The following is a 20,778-nucleotide window of genomic DNA, read 5'->3' as shown; positions in this document are numbered from 1 at the left end:
AGGACCTGTAACTATTTATATGAGCCTGTTCCAAACCCAAACACGCGAGTAATGAATTCACTCAGTACTGTTTATGGAGGTAAGCCAAGAAATCTCCCAGTGTCCAGGTCCCTCACAAAATTCCCAGAAGTCAAGTAAGTTGTTTACTACCTTATTTCCCTGTTTTTAACTGATGTGTTTCCAAGGACAAATGCATACAAATACTGTTTTCACCTGTAACATCCTCAAAGGGCAGTTTCCCGAACTGGCTCAACATTAGAAAGACCAGGAGAGCTTTAAAATGTATTTATAAATCATTGTGCCTCACCTCTCACTTATCAAGTCAGAGTATGAAGCACTGAGAAATTCCTTTTTAAAAACTCTCTGGGGCCTCCCTGGTGGCGCAGTGGTTGAGAGTCCGCCTGCCGATGCAGGGGACACGGGTTCGTGCCCCGGTCCGGGAAGATCCCACATGCCGCGGAGCGGCTGGGCCCGTGAGCCATGGCCGCTGAGCCTGCGCGTCCGGAGCCTGTGCTCCGCAACGGGAGAGGCCACAACAGTGAGAGGCCCGCGTACCTCAAAACAAAACAAAACAAAAAAACTCTCTGTCTCTCCAGATGATTCTGACTCAGTAAGTGAGCTTTGGGATGCATGTCTCAAACCTCAGTGTACACTGGAGTCTCCTGGGGTGTGTCAGACTGAAGATTCTGATTCAAAAGGTTTGGGGGTGGGGCTTGAGATTCTGCGCTTCCAGCAAGCTCCCCGGTGGGGCTGACGTCGCCAATCCCGAGACCACAGTCTGAGCAGCAGGTTGTACGTACCTGTCCCCAGGTGTGCATCCACACACAGACCACCTCTGCTGTTGCACTGGGCCCAGGTCTGAATTGCAGGGCGCACCCTTTACCGTTTCAGCTCTGCCCTACTCCACGCTGCCCCCAAATCTCTACTTGTGCTTGGACTTGCCTTTGCAAAGGGGGGACTCAGCTCAGGGCTGGACCCTCCCTGTTGGTCTCCCCACTGACCGGCCAACCAGCAGGAAACAGAAGGGCATTAACCGTGATGGGCGCGTCCGGTATAGAGGCCTAGGGACCTTCTTTTTATTGTCAAGGACCAAGAAACAAACTCTGGGAATGCTGTATACAAGTGCTGAGGAGCTACAAGGAGGGCTGGGCTGGAGGAGACGCAGTAATACACGGCATTCTCCTGAGGAGCTCCAGCTCTTCATTCTAACACTTGAACCAGGGAGAGACAGCCACCCCTTGTCACTAAGGCTGCAGGAGACCGGGAACCTTGCTCAGTTCATCAGGCAGAGTGAGAAGCTGTTTAAAGCTGATGTGGGAGGCCACCTGTGGTCTGCTGGGAGTGCCCTTGCCAAGCAGGATGGATGCTGAAAGTGGTCCACGGCTGCTGCTGGTGGCTGGTCCCGGCTCCCTAGGTCCTGGGCTTCTCTTGATTCTCAATGATGAGCTTGTCAGTCGAATACATTTGGCCAATGTGTACCTGGAGGCAAAGAGAAGACACAGATCAAGAACCACGGGCTCCGTTAGCCGTGAAACTCAGAAGTGCGTTTCTACATTTAGGTGCAGATGTGCACCGTCACAGGATGTCGCTCTGGAAACGGCACTGTGGGGCGGAGTGCAGTCACCAGCTTCGCTTCTGCTAATTCCGGCACTGTCCCACCCCACTTCCCGCACTGTGGGAACCGTGGGAGACTCCCACTTGTTCCTGCTCGCCCATGGGATGGTCCTGACCGCGGGCTGTCCTGAGCCAGGTGAGACCCAGCCAGACCTGTGCACAGCAGCTCCTCACCCAACGGGATTTCTGGCCTTTAGGACTGTTTCTTCCGCAAGGATGGACTTTCACCGTAAGGCACTAGTGAGCTCTGTCCACGCTGGGGCAGAGGAAGCACAGCTGTACCCCTGCTCTGCCACTCACCTGTCACGCTGTCCACCTCCTCCCTCTGGTCTCAGCATCCTCACCTGTGGGATGAGGGCTACAGGGCTGCTCCCAGCTGATCTTCACGTCCTTTGCTGCTCCAACAGCCTTTGGACCCTCAACACAGTTGGCACCTACGTGGTACAAGAGCCCTGGGGGCAGCTGGGGAACCTGCCAGGGGACGTCACTGTGGACACAGAGGCGAGGATGCCTGTGCTGCAGCGGTGGAAGGTGTAATGGGCTTCCGGTCACCTCCTGAGGGGCCGGCTCTCTGCCTCCTAATGTGTCTTACAGCCGGCAGCAGCCGTGAGGGAGGCTGTGAAGCCTGCTGTCCCCACCTTGCAGCCTGCCTGGACCACCTGGGTGGTCTGTGCCCAGGGCCTGTGTAAGGTCATGTGCTTATTCAGGTCTGCCTGGGAGCCCCTCAAAGGCAGGGCAGGTGACCCAGGCATGCTGTGGCCCTGGGTCCTGCAGTCCTGCGACCACCGACAAAGGAATGAGAAAAGGAAGCGGAGAGCAGAGGGCTCTGCAGCAGAGACGATGTACGGGCATTTATTGAATGAAAGCCCCGGCAAGCCCTGGAGGAGGTGTGAAGGGCAGCCCAGCCCCGGCTGGGCCACAGATGAATGGCAGGCACCTCCCGTACTGGGACTGTGCTTGGGTGAGGCTGGAGACCCATCCCTGCCCTCAGGAAGCTCAGCGTCCAGGAGGGAGACGGACAAGGAGGGAGGCAACTGTAACCTGATGGCTGGAACATCAGCAGCCGTCTAGCACTATGAGGTAAGTGGGATATGGGGCCACATGCGGAAGATGAGAGGCAGGAGGGAGGTGCCTGGGTTCTTGATGGCCATGGAGCCATCACACCAGCCAACTTACCGGCTTAATGCCAACTTTTCTTTTACACGAGAGAAAAATAAACCGCCACATTTTTAAAGCTACTGTTATTTGGGTTTCTTGTTATATACAACTAAACCAAACCGTAACTGATGTGAATGTATATTGTGAATTTTAAGTGTAGACTATATGACTATTGATAAAAAGGTCACTGCAGACAAGAAGGTGTGCTGTGCCCTAGGATAAGTGGAAACAATGTCCCTGTCACCTGGGAAGGCACCATTAACAGAGAGTCTGTGAATTTCTAAAGTTTAAAGAAAACCACACTGGGACTTATAAAGGTCTTCTTTTGTCCCACAATATTTGCTTTAGAGTATGTGGTTATTAATATTTTAGCATTTTTTCTGTCTGGTCTTTTAATTCACTTATACATTTAAACTGTATGTGTGTATATATAAACAGAATATTTAAATTTGTAATCATAACTCGCTTTTCAAAACTTTATATCTTTATGTCACTAAATAGTCTTTGAAAGGGTATCTTTAGTAACTGATAAAGTGCATTGTAGAGATGCATGGTAATTTATGTGATCATTCTCACATGATGAGCACTTGCAGAGTTTCTGCTTAGTCCTGGGATTACCATTCTCATGTATGAACCTTTCACAGCATCTCCGATTTTCTTTTCTTATAAAAGGTTTCTGGAAGTGGAATTAGTGGGTAAACAGGTACGAATATTTTTATGGTTCCTGATGGATCTAGCAAAACAACTTCCCAAAAGTGTGCATCTGCTCGGCAACTGACACTCCCTTCGGTGGACTGTTTGAAGGTTCGGCAGTGTGTTGATCGAGTCCCAGAACAAACACGTGTCTTCCCACCCAACTCACTGTGGACACCATGAGTGCCCGCAGCCACCGTCTCGATGGCTCTCCTGTGCGGCCCCCCTAACAGAGGCCCCACCGGCACAGTCAACGCAGCATTTGTTTCTCATGGTCGGCAATCTAAAGGGTGGAACCTTTGGCGGGTAGGTGCACTCGCAAGAAACACAGCTGTATGAGGTGACCTGGTCCCAGTCAGCTCCACGAAAAGCTCCAGAGAAAGCTGCATTGGGGCGATCCAAAGAGCTCAAGTTTTAGGAAACTTTTAGGTCAAAACAAACCTTCAAATGTAGAGTCCACTTTGACCAAAGTATGAGTTAGATTTTAAAAATTCCACTCAGAAACAACACTTTTATGGCCTTTGGGGGAAAAAACTGAATGAAAACAGATCTTAATGGTTTTAAGAGAGCACGAAGATGAACATGTTTCTATCTGTGCAGGCCCCCTGGTCTGCTATGCACACTCCTCGCATGGCCGGCACCCTCTCGTGATCATGAGCTTCTCACTGGCGCCAGGAGACCTTGGTCCCAATCTGTCTGTCCCTCAGGCTCATGTGGACCCACGCCCACCGCGCAGAAGCCCACCCACCCTTTGAGTCGACCGCTGAAGCTCCCCTGGGTCCCCTCTGCAGAAGAGGCTCTCTCTCTCTCCTGGGAACACTTACTGCAATGTCTGCGCCACCCGGGGGGCACTCACGCGGCCTTGTCCTATCACGACTTGTGTGCCTGTGTCAGCTCCTCGGCATGGAGACTGGCGGAGTGGGAGGAAGCAGGGGCTCGCGCTCCGCTTGGCTCGGCCGCCTTCCCAGCAGAGTCCAGGGCAGCGCCAGGCCCGCCGGCCTGCTCAGTAGGGACGTGGTAACTAACAACACCGGGGTCTGGTACCCCTGCTTATAAGGCTCTACGTGTCCACTCGCTCTAAAATCTGGTCAGTAAGTGATTGTGACGTGCTTTGGTGGAAGAGCTACTAGTGGAAATACAGAATTGATACAGGCACGTCAATAAAAATAGCGACGGGCCGTTTACTGTAACGAGAATGCCCACTCACCATTAACAAAACCACACGAGTTAAACGTGGCTCAGCAGGGGTTTAAAGCTGTAATCCAGGGCTACAGGGATTAACCCAGAGCAGTAACAGGAGGGGTAAGGGAAAGACTCAGTCCACACAGGGAGTAAGTATTAAAGTCATCTCCACAAGGGCTGTCGAGATGAGGCAATAAACGTTGGTGTGACAGTTCTGTCATGCTTATTTGGGCTGTAAACTGTGTCAGCCCACATTGGGGGGGCGGGCAGCCTGCAGTGCTAGTGACGGAGCAAGTCACTCCAGCAGCGGGTGAGGGGAAGTGGTCAGGAGGCAAGCAAGTGCAGTTACAGCTGCAATCTACAGCCCCTCCAGGACCACGAGCTGACTCCCACCCCACGCCAGACTATCACCACGCACAAATGGGCCATTAGAGCCAATCACACGTTTGCTCTATAAACTTTGGGAGATGGCATTAGACTTCACTAGAAAAACAGACAGATGACTCAACCGCAAGTAGATGGGGTGACTGGATGGCCCTGAAACACGTATGAGCTCTGGGGCTCATCAGACCAATAACCTGCCGGGGAGGGAGGAGCACGATCTAGGGAATGAAACGTGGTCCAGGGTCTCAGGTCCTCACTGCTTTCTCCTCTGAAGCCAGGAGCGTCTCCCGTGCAACACATCTCAACCTGGCTTAGACTCGGAGCGGCGGGGCTCAGTGTGGGCGTCTGATGCTCACTGCCTATGTCACGGGGCTGTTGGGAGAATCACACGACTGGACTTGAAGAAAAGGTATCGACTGCCCCAGACACTTCCTAGGCCCAAATCTGTCAGATGCCTTCATGCTGCTGGGAGGATTAAATAAGAACAGCATGCGGGGGGCTTCCCTGGTGGTCCAGTGGTTAAGAGTCCGCCTGCCAATGCAGGGGACACGGGTTCGAGCCCTGGTCTGGGAAGATCCCACACGCCGCGGAGCAACTAAGCCATGATTACTGAGCCTGTGCTCTAGGGCCCGCGAGCCACAACTACTGAGCCCGTGTGCCACAACTACTGAAGCCCGCACGCCTGGAGCCTGTGCTCCGCAACAAGAGAAGCCACCGCAGTGAGAAGCCCGTGCACCGCAAGGAAGAGTAGCCCCCGCTCGCTGCAACTAGAGAAAGCCCGCGTGCAGCAACGAAGACCCGATACAGCCAAAAAAAAAATAAAAGTATCTGATTCTTTTGCTCTCACGACAAACTTACGAGGACAATGTAACACTATCACCATCGATTTAAAGGCTTTTATAGGCAAACTCCACCTTTGGTGTTTAATTTCTGTACTCGGGAGGCCTGTAACTGCTCAAATGGACATGCCCTTCCATTTCGCAGTGGGTCACACTGAAAATATAATGAGAAAAGGCAGCAGCAACCGTCACACAAAAAAACCCAACACGCCTGGATACAACCTTAATAGGAAATGTGTGTGGTTTACTACACACCTTAGAAATACAAAATAAGTTTGAATAAAATGACACACCATGTTCACGGAGAGACTGAGTCATACAAAAATGTCAATCTTTTACCAAATTATATTTAACACAATGATAATAAAAATCCCAACAGGATTTTTTTTTGAATTACTTGAGAAAATGAAATGTTTATTTGACTGAATATGAAGTCAAGAATAAAAAAGAACATTTTGAAAAGGAAGACATTAAAGCATTTTGGGGATTCAGTTAAAAGAGAGAAATGAACAGAACAGGAGAGAGTTAGAAAACAGACCCTGTCATCCAGAAGTAGCATTTTGTTCACAAAATCGTACTCATGGGGGTTTGGGGCTTACTGAAGTGGCTGCAGCAACTGGAGCAGTTCTTGGAAAGTCTCCTGGTGATTTTCACGCAACTGGTGTGTTCTGCTCTACGCTGTGTTTATGCTCATTTTAATATAAAAATGTTTCCCACGTTGTCCAGTAGCGCAGGCTCTTCACGAAGATGCACTGTATCTGTGCTGTGCCTTTGAGTGCCTCCTGACACACCCAGATTGTGAGGCGTGTTTTAATGGTATCACACCTTCCTAGGGTAGCTGCACTCGATCGGGGCTTTGGAAGCCAGCCTCCCGCAACCTTTAAGCCACCAAGATAATGAGTCTTTGTCAGCCTGCAGGTTCTGCCGTCTGCCTGCCCGTGCCGTGAAGGTGAGCAGGTCGTCCGTCTGTGGCCCCTATACCCCCCTCTGTTTCATTACAATGTCAGACAGCTTTCCACGCTGCCTGCAATTCACACAGTAATTCTCTCCAGTGAGATCCCAGTGTGGAGAGTCACTGTCACAGCCTTAGTCAAGTCACTTGCCCTAACAAATATTTTTCAAATAACCCATTTTTATCATACTTCGTGCTTCCTAAAAATTTTTAAAGAGCAAAATGAAAGAGATTCCTGAACTTTATATATAATTTTTCCCAGTCTTTTCTGTTTAGCAACAAGAGATATTATGAAACCAAAACTTAAGAATATAGGTTGCATGGTCTTCCTCTAAAAATGCTCACATATAGTAACATAACTTTGCTATTTGTAATTTTGCTATGGTCTCGTGCAATGGGAGAACACCTGAAGCACTCAAACTAGATGTGTGAAAATTCAGCCGACAACTAGAAAGGAGGTCCATTCAAAGAACCCAGGGAAGAGTCTCTGTGCTCCCCCCAACCCCCTTCCACTCTGCTCTGTGGGCCTTGAAGTTCAGATACTGGCTAGGCCTATTGTGGAGGGCGGTGGTGAGCCGCTGACCTCTTATTTCCTCTGTGATGCTCCTGGCAGAGTGATGAACAAATTCATATCTCTTCCCTAAATCTCATGTTCCGTTTAATAGCTACTGTGTTTCGCCGTTGCTTGTTGGGACAAGAGAGAACACAGGTGCAGGTGTGTGCACTCTCACTGGCGTGGCCACACGTCCAGTTCACACAGAGGATCCCAGCCTGATTGCTAACGGGGTCTCTTTCGCCTCAAGGGGCCCAGTCTGGATGATGAATTACATGGTTGCCCTCTTATCCACTGCTGTCAGATTTCTGGGCCATTCTGTTGCTTTTCTGCACGGCTGATGTTCAGTTAGAAGAAAAAAGCAGGCTATAATGTGATGGCCTCTTTCGTTTTCCAGGCCACGAGAGTAAGGGAAATCAGACCATTTTAACGGGTCTCAGAGGACTGTGGCCGCAAAGGAGCCTGAAGTGGAGGGCAGCCGGCAGGGGTCCCCTCTGCAGGAACAGACACGCACGTGAGGCAGTGGGCCCAACAAGGACGACGCCCCGAACCGCAGGGCCAGCTTTCCAGGACACACGCGGCCTGGGCCACTCTTGAGTTTCTCAGGAGGGACACGGGGTGACGGTGCAGTCACCTCTCCCTTGCTGCTGACTCGCTCCCCTGAGCGAGCAGGACTGCTGATCTAAGGGGCTTCATCATTATTATTCTAAAATTATGGCCAGATTTTTTCCCCCAGTGAGTGAATACGACCCCCAAAACCAAACAAAACCCAGGGTTGATATTTCCCTGCCAGGTGCACTTTGGGCCCAGCCATTCCAGAAGGTGGAGCAGAGGCTGTGAGACCAGGTGGGGGAGGAAGTGTCCCTGCAGCCCACAGTGTCGCTCTAAACGCCACACTGTCAGCGAGGGCTGGGGCTGTGTCCTCCGTCCCCCTCCGCACCTGCTCTCTGCAGCTGCCGGGCACTGCTCGGGGTGAAGCAGGAGATGGGTGCTGGCCGTCCCCCTCCACACTCACACTCGCTGGCCACGAGGGGACACCAGAGACAGTCTGCTGGCCAGTGGCCTGCAGTCCCCCGGCGTGGGTGGGGAAGCTCTGCAGGCGAAAGCCACCCCGCGGCAGGTCAGCACCAGCAACTCGGTCACCAAGCCCTTCTTGGAAGCGGGCAGAGCCCAGGGCCTGAGCGTCATGTCAGAGTGAAAGCGCCACTTCCCCGGGATGGCGACAACGAGAGCCCCGGCAAGCTGCCAGAGACAAGTCCATCAGAGGTCACGCTGCTGCCTGGCTCGGTGCCCCTCAGCCCTGCACGCCGGTCTCAGGCCACCAGAGCCAGCGGCCAGGCCAGGACCCTCACGCGCGAAGTGGAGTGCAAACAACAAACAAATGAGGAATCACAGTCCGTGCGTTCTCCCGCAACCTACTTTTCAAGCTCAGCATCCTTCCATGTCAGGACGCACAGACCTCCTTCTTTCTTTCGAACAGCTGCCTTGTCTTCCTTTGCTCCCAGCCCTGCCGGGACCTGCTGGGTAATACGCAGGGACACTGGAACAGACGGTGAGCAATGCCCTCACTTTCCCAGGGCTTGGGAGCTTCCTTAAATGACACTGGGGCCGACATACCCCAGCACATCTGATTAACTGGGCTCCCTTCTGTCTTCCTCACTCCGAAGTTAGGTTGAAAGAGCAGCCCAGTGGACACCGAGAGACAAACACCACCACGAACCAAAGTGCCCGGCAGACTCGCAGAGGGAGCAGTGGGCCCAGATGCTAAGAAGCGATGCCAGGCCGGGCCCCAACCCAGCACACACGCCCCCGTCCATCCCCAGCCCTGAGAAGCCCACGAGCTCCTGGAAGCCCCTGAGGAGCTGGTCCTGGACGATGGGAGGGAGTTGGGACAAGGGCCGCCAACACTGCCGGGCAGTGAAGTTGTGCCCCTGCTCGACGTGACTCAGACCCAGAGAGCCGCCGTCTTCCACAGGCCCCAACTTGGCAGGGTCTAGGAGACACTTCAGTGTATGTGAAAGTACACTTGGGGATTCTCAGGGATGTCTGGAGGAAGGGGACCCCTTGAAGCACAGGGTCCCTGCTGGCCAGGAGACAGGGCAAGGCTGACTTTCAGCTGGTAAGGGCCACACTTGTGAAAACGCTGAACTACTTCCACACTCGGCACCTGACTGCTGCTCCGACCCCCCCTCTGCCACCCGGTCTCTCCCTTCCAGGAGGCCTGGGCCTCACGCTGGGGTCCCCGTCTGGCCTGGTGGACTACTTTCCAGATCCAGCTTGGCCAGCTTTCATTCTAATGGGCCAATGCCTGTGCTGCCCTGGTAGGTAAACATCTGACCATCAGCTCTGGGGCCGGGACTCTGGGGTATAGGTTTGGGCTGTTACTGAAAAGGGATGCAGAGTTTTCAGCGACAGGCTACTGACCGTGAGGCCCATATCTGCTTTCCTCCCAGTATTCCACAGAGGGGACGTGAAGACAGCTGGACAGAACGGCCAGATTTCGGGCCATCAGGAAGTTATTCTGGATGAGACAGAAAGGGAAGGCCAGAGCCAGAGCCTGAAATGATGCCACGGGTCTGACGGGACAGTAAGCTGGGCCTTCCCTTTCAGTGCCAGCCCAGGGCGGTGGCCCCTTGGTATCCTCAGTGCTCACAGGGTCAAGGAGAGGGCGGGGGGCTTTCTCTTAACAATCTCACCTCCCAGGCCCTTGTAGGACACGAGGACTCACCATACACAGCCTTAGCTCTGTCCCTGGAGCCCGGCTACTGAACACACTCTCCAATTAGACACCCAGGAAGCAAAGAATGGATACCAGAGGGACCCTACTGATGCCCAAACGGAAGCATCAACTTCAACGTCAGGACCGTGGGCTGCTATGCCCACTACTGGTCTCCACTACGTAACCGACAGTACAGACCTTGGAGACCTACTGCGAGGTGGATGCTGTCCGGTGGATGAAATAACTGGTCCCCGAATAACCTGCTGTGGGCAGCGGCATCAAGAAGCCAACTGCCAGTTTGACTCCACAACAGGGGAAAGAACCAGGCCTCTGAATCACAAGCTGCAGACGCCCGTCCAGCACTCAGCAGTGGCCAGGCCATGCGGCTCTCCTCCCCTGGGCTGGCTTTCACTTGCCCCAGAGCAGGACAGGCTGCAGCAGCAGGCGACACGGTGCACAGGCCAGATTGCCCGGGCGAGCCTGCACAGGGCCACCTCCACCTACCTCCTTCTGTGCCCCCCTGGCTCCCCGGGGAGAAGGAAGCCCAGAGGAGCTTCTCGCCACTGCGGCAGCCTCCTCCCACCACCTCGGGGAGATGGCCTCGGTGCACATGGCTTTTCTCTGAAGCACACAGACTGTCTCTTTAAACGTGCTCACCTTGAACTGTGAAGGGGAAAGTGCGCGGAAATGAATCTTCCTGCCCCAACTTTTTGCCACGGCTGATTTTAAAAAGAGCCTGGGACCGTTCTGTTCTGAAGGCACCTGCAATCCAGCAGACAGGCCTTCTTCACTGCCACTGCTTTGGAGAACTTGGACTACGGTCATTTTACTAGGAATAGGACAGCTTCATACTTCTGTGTATGACACAGTAATAGCTAAACTCTCTCCAGCACTTGACGGTTTACACGGTTGTACGCACTCTATCGGCTCACCTGATCCTTACAAGGTGTGTAGAGCAGGTGGGTGTCATCCTCAAGTCTCTTTTACAGTTAAAGAGATGAGGGTCTAAGAGGTAAAGTTACTTTACCCAACATCACAGGGTTCATATGTAGTACTCTGACTTGAAGCAAATCTCTAAATTCTAATCCTTTCAATCTCAGTTAATTCTATGAATACATGGTGGTTTATAAACCCAGCATGAAAAGAAATAATAATAAAAAAATCAACCATAATCCCACCACCCCAAATCAACTTTATTTTTATTTCTGCGTACCAATTTCGTCACGTTTACATTTGAAAAGCTGGAAGACACTGTTCACAAATGATCACGTGCACGTACAGTCTGTGTTCCTAACCTAGAACCCTCATGCCACACACGTGTCCCCACGTGTCCACGCAGCCTGCACAACTGTAAACGGCCAACAGCGTGTTTCCATAGCTCTAGGTTCGGTCTCATTTCCAGTAGCTCAGCTGAAAACACGATCAATTCCAGGGTAGGGTTCGTCTACCCGCCCATCCCTTTTCAAGATTTTGGAAAATAGTGTTTTTCCTGGAAGATATATTACTTTAATAAGTTCACGTGTTTTTTGCCTTTTTTCTCTTTTCCACTTGTTCCTCCCCCCCTTTACTTACGCATCCAATTGGACTAAAAGTATGACCTCAGAAATGTCCATCTCTCACAGATGGGCTGAGATAACGACCCCACTGAGTAACCAGCACGACTGCAGGAAAGAGCAGCTGGTGGACTTTGTCCTGAGATCAGCGTCCCTGCCTAGGAAGCGCCCCCTGCCCCGTGTCCCAGCCCGGCTCCGCCAGCAGGCTCATAGCCTGGCTCAGCAGGCGTTGCTCAAGCCCAGCGAGGTCCCTGCGGGGCTCTCCCACAGGCACAAAGGAGCAGACCTGGGATGTGGCCTCAGGGCTCTGGAGAACCCTGCGGTGGGCGTGGCCTTCTGCAGGTCCCAGCCCTGGTCCCAGCCACACCCACACCGTGCTGCCTTTATTCCGGATGGGTTTACGCGTCTGTCTCGACAGGAGGCGGAGAGCTCCTGAAAAGCAGGGGCTGTGTCTTCTTCGTGCCCCTGGCACCTAGCACCTAGCAGTGTGGAGTCAGCTTCCTTACCACCCTCCAGTGAGAGGCTGGAGGCTGGTCCTCATAACGCGGCCCGAGGGATACCTTTTGCGACCCCACCGACGCAGCCCGCTGCGAGGAGGAGGAGACAGGGCCTTGCCCCCCCCCCCCCCCCCCCCCCCGGCTCAGCAGCTAGAATCATCCCTCTGGTCACATGTGGTTTTTCTGCTCGCTCACACTGAATCCTCACCCCCACCTCGTGCCTAGGAGCGTGCCTCGGTCAATCCCTGCTGAACAACGAATGATGCCAAGAGGAGGTGCCTGCCCAAGGCGCGGGCCCTGCTGAAGGGAAGCGGGAGGCCAGCACTCTGGGAGGTGGTGCTGACTAGCTAGGTTCCCGGCTCCCACCACAAAACCAGCTGAGTCTGCATTCTCTCTACTGAGAGCACGGAGGGAGGGGCTCGGGGCACCTGGAGACCCGAGTACGCCACGCTCCCCTCCCCTCCCGTCTTCCCGCCCGAGACAGTCATGAGTCTTGGAGGCGAGTGGGACAGCTGGGGTGTGGCAGGATGGGCTTGTGAGAACCTCCCCCGCGAAAAGGACCTGCAGGGGACCACGCAGGGCCTGGAGGCCAGCCCTGGGGACTCTGGTAGGGGTGTGGCCGGACGAGGTCCACCTGGCTGACACTGGCCTCTTGTCAGTGAGCTCTGTCAGTCAAGGAGGGGCTGGAGAACGAGGCTGACGCTCTCTGCTCGCGAGTTGGGATTGCATTAGGGGACCTGGGACGTGAAGACAGGCAGCTGCGGCCACCACTACGGCACCAGTCCCTGGGAGGGGGGAACACTTCCCTTTTGTCACGTATGGAACTGCAGCCATGCAGGGTAGGCTAACGACCAGACCTGAAGCCCAGTGAGAGGACACAGGAAAATAACAGAACACCTAAGGGAATCTAGGAGCCAGACGGACGAAACCTGACCCAAATGGCCGCCTATAACATAAAGCTGCTGGGAGAGGTGGAGGACCAGCAGTGCACAGTTCGCGCACTTGGACTCAGGAAGAAACAACTGGGAAGAATGGACTTGCTTATGAAATTTACACATGTAGGGAGACAGGATGTCTTGATGGAAAAACCAGGCATCCTTTTTCAAATAACAGTAAAAAATGTATGCTTCTAATTATCAGCTTCAGGCTACAGAAGACAATCATTAACGACATGGAAAAGTAGGATAGAATTCCCAAACTAGTAAAAGAGGGGAAAACAGCATGAGTAGCTACTTGATAAAACCAACACAAATAAAGAAGCGGAGAAAACCAGTCATGATAAATAACAGAACGAGATGAAAGGGACAAAATCAACTCCATCAGCTGTTACACGAAATGTGAAAGGACTAGCTGGGATTGGCAACAAAACAAGACAAAACTAAAACACAAGCAATAAAGACTGAAAATCGAGGGATGAATAAAGATACACTAGGCATATTCTGGGGAAAAAAACTACCAGTTTATATTAACAGTAGACAAGGTAGAGATGAGTCTAAAAAGCACTAAACTGAATAATGTGCAACATTTACAAAAAAGATGTAGCAGCAGTTTACAAGATGTAAACGTGTATGCTCTAAATAGACAGTAGCTGAGCGTATAAAGCCAAAACTATTAGAAATGAAAGGAGAAATTCATAAAAATAAGATTCTAGGGGGGAACTCTGATATTCTCCCTCCAAAACAGAGCAAAGCCAGTACATTCAAGCACTTGGCCAAAGAAAATCTTAAAAGAGTTTTCATTTCTCAGGTTAATTTACTTTTTATTAGATTTTTGATTTAGCTGCCAGAGAGGGGCCCATAACTTTCTCTTAAAGCATATCCTTAATATGTAGTCATTAATGACATTGTACTTTGAGAAGATAAACAAAATTGATAAACTATTAGCCAGACTCATCAAGAAAAAAAGGGAAAAGACTCAAATCAACAGAATTAGAAATGAAAAAGAACAAATGACGCTGCAGAAATACAAAGGATCATGAGCGACTACTGCAAGCAACTCTATGCCAATAGAATGGACAGCCTGGAAGAAATGGACACATTCTTAGAAAGGCACAGCCTTCCGAGACTGAACCAGGAAGAAATAGAAATCATAAACACAGCAATCACAAGCACTGAAATTGAGATTAAAAATCTTCCAACAAACAAAAGCCCCAGACCAGAAGGCTTCACAGGCGAATTCTAACAAATATTTACAGAAGAGCTAACACCTATCCTTCTCAAACTCTTCCAAAATATAGCAGAGGGAGGAACACTCCTGAACTCATTCTACAAGGCCACCATCACCCTGATACCAAAACCAGACAAGGATGTCACAAAGAAAGAAAACTACAGGCCAATATCACTGATGAACATAGATGCAAAAATCCTCAACAAAATACTAGCAAACAGAATCCAACAGCACATTAAAAGGATCATACACCATGATCAAGTGGGGTTTATCCCAGGAATGCAAGGATTCTTCAGTATATGCAAATCAATCAACGTGATACACCATATTAACAAATTGAAGGAAAAAAAGACAAGGTTGCCCATTATCACCACTATTATTCAACATAGTTTTGGAATTTTTAGCCACAGCAAGCAGAGAAGAAAATGAAATAAAAGGAATCCAAATCAGAAAAGAAGTAAAACTGTCACTGTTTGCAGATGACATGATACTACATATACAGAATCCTAAAGATGCTACCAGAAAGGTACTAGAGCTAATCAATGAATCTGGTAAAGTAGCAGGATACAAAATTAATGCACAGAAATCTCTTGCATTCCTATACACTACTGATGAAAAACCTGAAAGAGAAATTAAGGAAACACTCCCATTTACCACTGCAACAAAAAGAATAAAATACCTAGGAATAAACCTACCCAAGGGGCTTCCCTGGTGGCACAGTGCTTAAGAATCCACCTGCCAATGCAGGGTACACGGGTTCGAGCCCTGGTCTGGGAAGATCCCACATGCCGCGGAACAACTAAGCCCGTGCGCCACAACTACTGAGCCTGTGCTCTAGAGCCTACATGCCACGACTACTGAAGCCTGCACACCTAGAGCCCATGCTCGGCAACAAGAGACACCACTGCAATGAGAAACCCGCATACCGCAACGAAGAGTAGCCCCTACTCACCGCAACTAGAGAAAGCCCGCGTGCAGCGACGAAGAACCAATGCAACCAGAAATAAATAAATAAATTTATATATATATAAAAAAAACCTACCTAAGGACACAAAAGACCTGTATGCAGAAAACTATAAGACACTGATGAAAGAAATCAAAGCCGATACAAACAGATGGAGTGAGATACCATGTTCTTGGATTGGAAGAATCAACATTGTGAAAATGACTATACTACCCAAAGCAATCTACAGATTTAAGGCAATCCCTGTCAAACTACCAATGGCATTTTTCACAGAACTAGAACAAAAAATTTCACAATTTGTATGGAAACACAAAAGACCCCGAACAGCCAAAGCAATCTTGAGAAAGAAAAAAGGAGCTGCAGCAATCAGGCTCCCTGACTTCAGACTATACTACAAAGCTACAGTAATCAAGACAGTACGGAACTGGCACAAAAACAGAAATATAGATCAATGGAACAGGACAGAAAAGCCCAGAGATAAGCCCACGCACATATGGTCACCTTATCTTTGATAAAGGAGGCAAGAGTATAAAATGGAGAGAAGACAGCCTCTTCAATAAGTGGTGCTGGGAAAACTGGACAGCTACATGTAAAAGAATGAAATTAGAACACTAACACCATACACAAAAATAAACTCAAAATGGATTAAAGACCTAAATTTAAGACCAGACACTATAAAACTCTCAGAGGAAAACACAGGCAGAACACTCTATGACCTAAGTCACAGCAAGATCCTTTTTGACCCACCTCCTAGAGAAATGGAAATAAAAACAAAAATAAATAAATGGGACCTAATGAAACTTCAAAGCTTTTGCACAGCAAAGGAAACCATAAACAAGACCAAAAGACAACCCTCAGAATGGGAGAAAATATTTGCAAATGAAGCAACTGACAAAGGATTAATCTCCAAAATATACAAGCAGCTCATGCAGCTCAATATCAAGAAAACAAACAACCCAATCCACAAATGGGCAGAAGACCTAAATAGACATTTCTCCAAAGAAGATATACAGATGGCCAACAAACACATGAAAGGATGCTCAACATCACTGATCATTAGAGAAATGCAAATCAAAACTACAATGAGATATCACCTCACACCAGTCAGAATGGCCATCATCAAAAACTCTACAAACAATAAATGCTGGAGAGGGTGTGGAGAAAAGGGAACCCTCTTGCACTGTTGGTGGGAATGTAAATTGATACAGCCACTATGGAGAGCAGTATGGAGGTTCCTTAAAAAACTAAAAATAGAACTACCAATAGAACTACCATATGACACAGCAATCCCACTACTGGGCATATACCCTGAGAAAACCATAATTCAAAAAGCGACATGTACCACAATGTTCACTGCAGCACTATTTACAATAGCCAGGACATGGAACAACCCAAGTGTTTATCGATAGATGAACTCAGCCATAAAAAGAAACGAAATCAAGTTATTTGTAGTGAGGTGGATGGACCTAGAGTCTGTCACACAGAGTGAAGTAAGTCAGAAAGAGAAGAACAAATACCATATGCTAACGCATATATATGGAATCTAAAAAAAAAAAAAAGGTTCTAATGAACCTAGGGGCAGGATAGGAATAAAGATGCAGACGTAGAGAATGGACTTGAGGACACGGGGAGGGGGAAGGGTAAGCTGGGATGAAGTGAGAGAGTGGCATGGACATATATACACTACCAAATTGAAAACAGATAGCTACTGGGAAGCAGCCGCATAGCACAGGGAGATCAGCTCCATGCTTTGTGACCGTCTAGAGTGGTGGGGTAGGGAGGGTGGGAGGGAGAGGCAAGAGGGAGGGGATATGGGGATATATGTATACGTATAGCTGATTCATTTTCTTATACAGCGGAAACTAACAACATTGTAAAGCAATGATACTCCAATAAAGTTGTTAAAAAAAATCAATAAATGAATAAAAAGCCTTAATTGTGCAGTATAAGTTCACAACATCTCAGATGTATTGTACTCTTAAAGAGTATATATCTTTTTCAGAATTCTGCAATGTCAACTTCTCATAACCAATTCTTATTAAACTCTAAACTAGTAGTCCAGGTTTTCCAGGTTTTAACTGTTTTATTTATTTTCTTTGGTATGTATTAAACTTAAAAGACCACTTAGACATTCCCTGTAGTAATGTTCTAAGATGTTTTTGAGGGTAACTTAAAATTTTCCATAGTATTAAAAATAGAAAATTGAAAATGTGTTATTGTGATAAGAGGTACTGTTAAACACCACAGAAGTGGTTTAATTGGCGTGTACATTTCCACTTCAAAAATGACTGTTATTAAAAAATGACATTGTAGAAGAATATTTAATGACCTGGCAAATATAATTTGAGTGGAAAAGAAAAAGCAGGATGCAAATCATAACCGAGAGGCAATCATCACATGCCTTGGCTTCATGACTCTGTCCCGAACTTATACCTTTTTCTTCATGCAGTCCTGGATCCCCAGCTGACAGATCAGGATTCATCAGCAGATCGGAAATTCTGACCTGGCTTAACCCCAGGCAAGTTTCTATGACTGTACCCGACTCTCGTGGCTTTGGGACACCCCCCAGAGTGAGGAGAGAAGGCATTTCTGCATCCCATTCCTCAACATCCCGCCTCTCTGGGGTTAAGGTTGAGGATCGCCTGCTCTACCTGCTGAGCCATGCATCTTTCGGAAAGTCACGTTTACTGGGCAGGTACCAGGCTGAGCGGCTTCATTACTTAGTTTCTCACTTAATTCTTACAAATATCCTAACACTACACGATGCATACATGTTATGGATGAGTAAAGAGAATCAGAGAAGTTTAGTGACCTGCCTACATCTTCACAGCTGGTACATGAATTATGCAGCTGGATTAATCCAATACAGGTCTTCTGATTCCAAAACCTATGACCTTTTCAAAATCTCTCTCTCTATATATATTCATAACCATACTTTGCTACTTTATCAGAGCTAAGTCAGCCTCAGCCTATCAAGAGTCAGGGAACGGGACTTCCCTGGTGGCGCAGCGGTTGAGAGTCCGCCTGCCGATGCAGGGGACACGGGTTCGTGCCCTGGTCCGGGAAGATCCCACATGCCGCGGAGCGGCTGGGCCCGTGAGCCATGGCTGCTGGGCTTGTGCGTCCGGAGCCTGTGCTCCGCAATGCGAGAGGCCACAACAGTGAGAGGCCCGCGTACAGCAAAAAAAAAAAAGAAAAAAATATATAAATTTTCTCAGATAATGTGGGCGGGCATGGGTGGGCATATAGACAGAACGCCACTGGCCGTGAGTGTGTAATCACAAAAGGAGGATGAGACTCATTATACTGTTCTCTCGACTTTGCTATTTGTTCACATTTTTCCATAATAAAAAGTTAAGCAATAAATTGGTATAGGTATCACGAAAATCAGCATGGAGGTTCGAAGAAATTAAAAACAGAACTATCATATGATCTAGCATTCCCATTTCTGGGTATATATACCCAAAGGAAATGAAACCAGTATCCTGAAGAGATCTCTGTACCCCCATGTTCAATGCAGCATTACTCTTGATAGCCAAGATACAGAAACAACTTACGTGTCTGTCAACAGACGAATGGATAAAGAAAACGTTATGTATATATACATGCACGCATGTGCACGCAAACAGAGACACACACACACAGGAATATTATTCACCCATAAAAAGAAGAAAATCCCTCCAGTTGTGAAAACATGAATGAACCTGTAGGACATCGGGGTAAGTGAAATGAGACAGAACAAAAGACAAATATTGCATGATCTCACGTGTATGTAGAAATATAAAGAAAAAAAGTCAAACACAGTAAAGAAGAGTACTAGAATGAATGGTGTTTACCAGATGGGGGAGGGGAGGTGGATATTTCTCAAAGGGTACAAACTTTGACTTATCCGATAAGAAAGTTCTGGAGACCCAGGGGTCCCCATCTAATGGTGACTACAGTTCATATCCATGTACTGTATACGTCAAATTTGCTAAGAAAGTAAATCTCAAGTATTCTCACCACACATACAAAAGGTGACCGTAAGGGGACAGATGTTTTAATCAGCTCAACTGTGATAATCATTCCACAGTGTATATGTGTCATACACTTAAATATACACAATTTTTATTGCAAATCATACCTCAATAAGGCTAGAAGGGAAAAAAGTTAAAAAACAAACAATAAGTCCAGCCATTGCAAACTAACATTGATGGAAGACGGAAGCAAACGTTTATTTGTTTAAGAAACCTCATCTCTGCTCACTCCCCTCCGCTGCTGGCTAACTGCCCTCCCTGGGACTGTGACCTCATCTCTGCTCACTCCCCTCCGCTGCTGGCTAACTGCCCTCCCCGGGACTGTGACCTCATCTCTGCTCACTCCCCTCCGCTGCTGGCTAACTGCCCTCCCCGGGACTGTGACCTCATCTCTGCTCACTCCCCTCCGCTGCTGGCTAACTGCCCTCCCTGGGACTGTGATCACAGTGCACATTCCCGCCAGATGTGCTTTCATGGTAATGGAATTAGCTCCCTAGGCGGGGATGCCAAGGGCCTTGTCTCCTCCAAAGACAAGGGTTTTCTTTGAAGTTTTCCTGCTGAATCCATTCAACAAGTCTTCCCGGCTCTAGAATTTGAAACAAACCCAATATGCTTTTTATGGTGGTAAAATATACACAACGTAAGATTTGCCATTTTAGCCACTTTAACGCTTACAGTTCTGCAGCATTAAGTACACTCACATTTCTGTGCAGCCATCACCACCATCCACCTTAGCGCTCTCATCCTCCCAGACTGAAACTGTCTCCATTAGCACTAGCTTCCCCCTCCCCCAGTCCCTGGTAACCACCATTCTGCTTTCTGTCTCTATGAATCTGACACTCTAGGGACCTATTCATATAAGTGGAGTCATACTGTACTTGCCCCTTTGTGACGGGCTTACTTTACTGAGCATAATGCCTTCAAGGGTCATCCATGTTGTGACCTGTATCAGAATTTCCTTCCTTTTCAAGGGTGAATAATATTCCATTGCACGTATATACTGCATTTTGTTTATCCAGTCATCTGTCAATGGACACTTGAGTTGCTTCTACCATTTGGCTATTGTGAATAATGCAATGAACACTGTATACAAATATCTGTTTGAGTCCCTGCTTTCAATTCTTTTGGGCATACACCCAGAAGTGGATCATACAGCAATTCTATTCAATACTTTTAAAAGCAAGTCAATATTCTAAATAACCTGTCCAGTTTCCTGCTGTCTTTCAGAATGGGCTGGGCTGGGAGTGGAAAAGTGGGCAGGCAGGATAATCTACAGTTCAGATCCTGGGCTTTGTCCTCAGACAGACCTGGTATACAACCTCGCTCTGCCATTCATCAGATCTGAAACCTTGGGTATACTACCTAAACTTGAATCCTGTTTCCTCACCTATAGCATGGGAGAATGCCAATCTTATATAACTTAGATAGTGTTGATAATGTGTTAGTGCAGTGCTTGGCGCAGAGCATTCCACGAACGGCTACTCTTAA

The 20,778-nt window shown here is 48.7% G+C and overlaps 1 protein-coding gene across 2 annotated transcripts in view; it reads right to left on the bottom strand.

The window, feature by feature from the left end:
- Positions 1-1,053: 1,053 nt before the first annotated feature.
- The window catches only part of LYRM4 (LYR motif containing 4), a 116,615-nt gene continuing 96,890 nt past the window's right edge, over positions 1,054-20,778 (bottom strand). The window contains exon 3 of one of the 2 annotated variants that reach the window (XM_082848046.1): positions 1,054-1,479. In XM_082848046.1, coding sequence (XP_082704172.1) covers positions 1,411-1,479 — 69 coding nt within the window. In that variant the 3' untranslated portion in view covers positions 1,054-1,410. The remainder of the gene's footprint in view (positions 1,480-20,778) is intronic. The other variant, XM_082848047.1, reaches the window with a different exon arrangement.

This window comes from Leucopleurus acutus, assembly GCF_964270905.1.
Source record: "Leucopleurus acutus genome assembly, chromosome: 10".
Lineage (NCBI taxonomy): Eukaryota > Metazoa > Chordata > Mammalia > Artiodactyla > Delphinidae > Leucopleurus > Leucopleurus acutus.
This window is presented reverse-complemented; position numbering and strand designations above follow the sequence as displayed.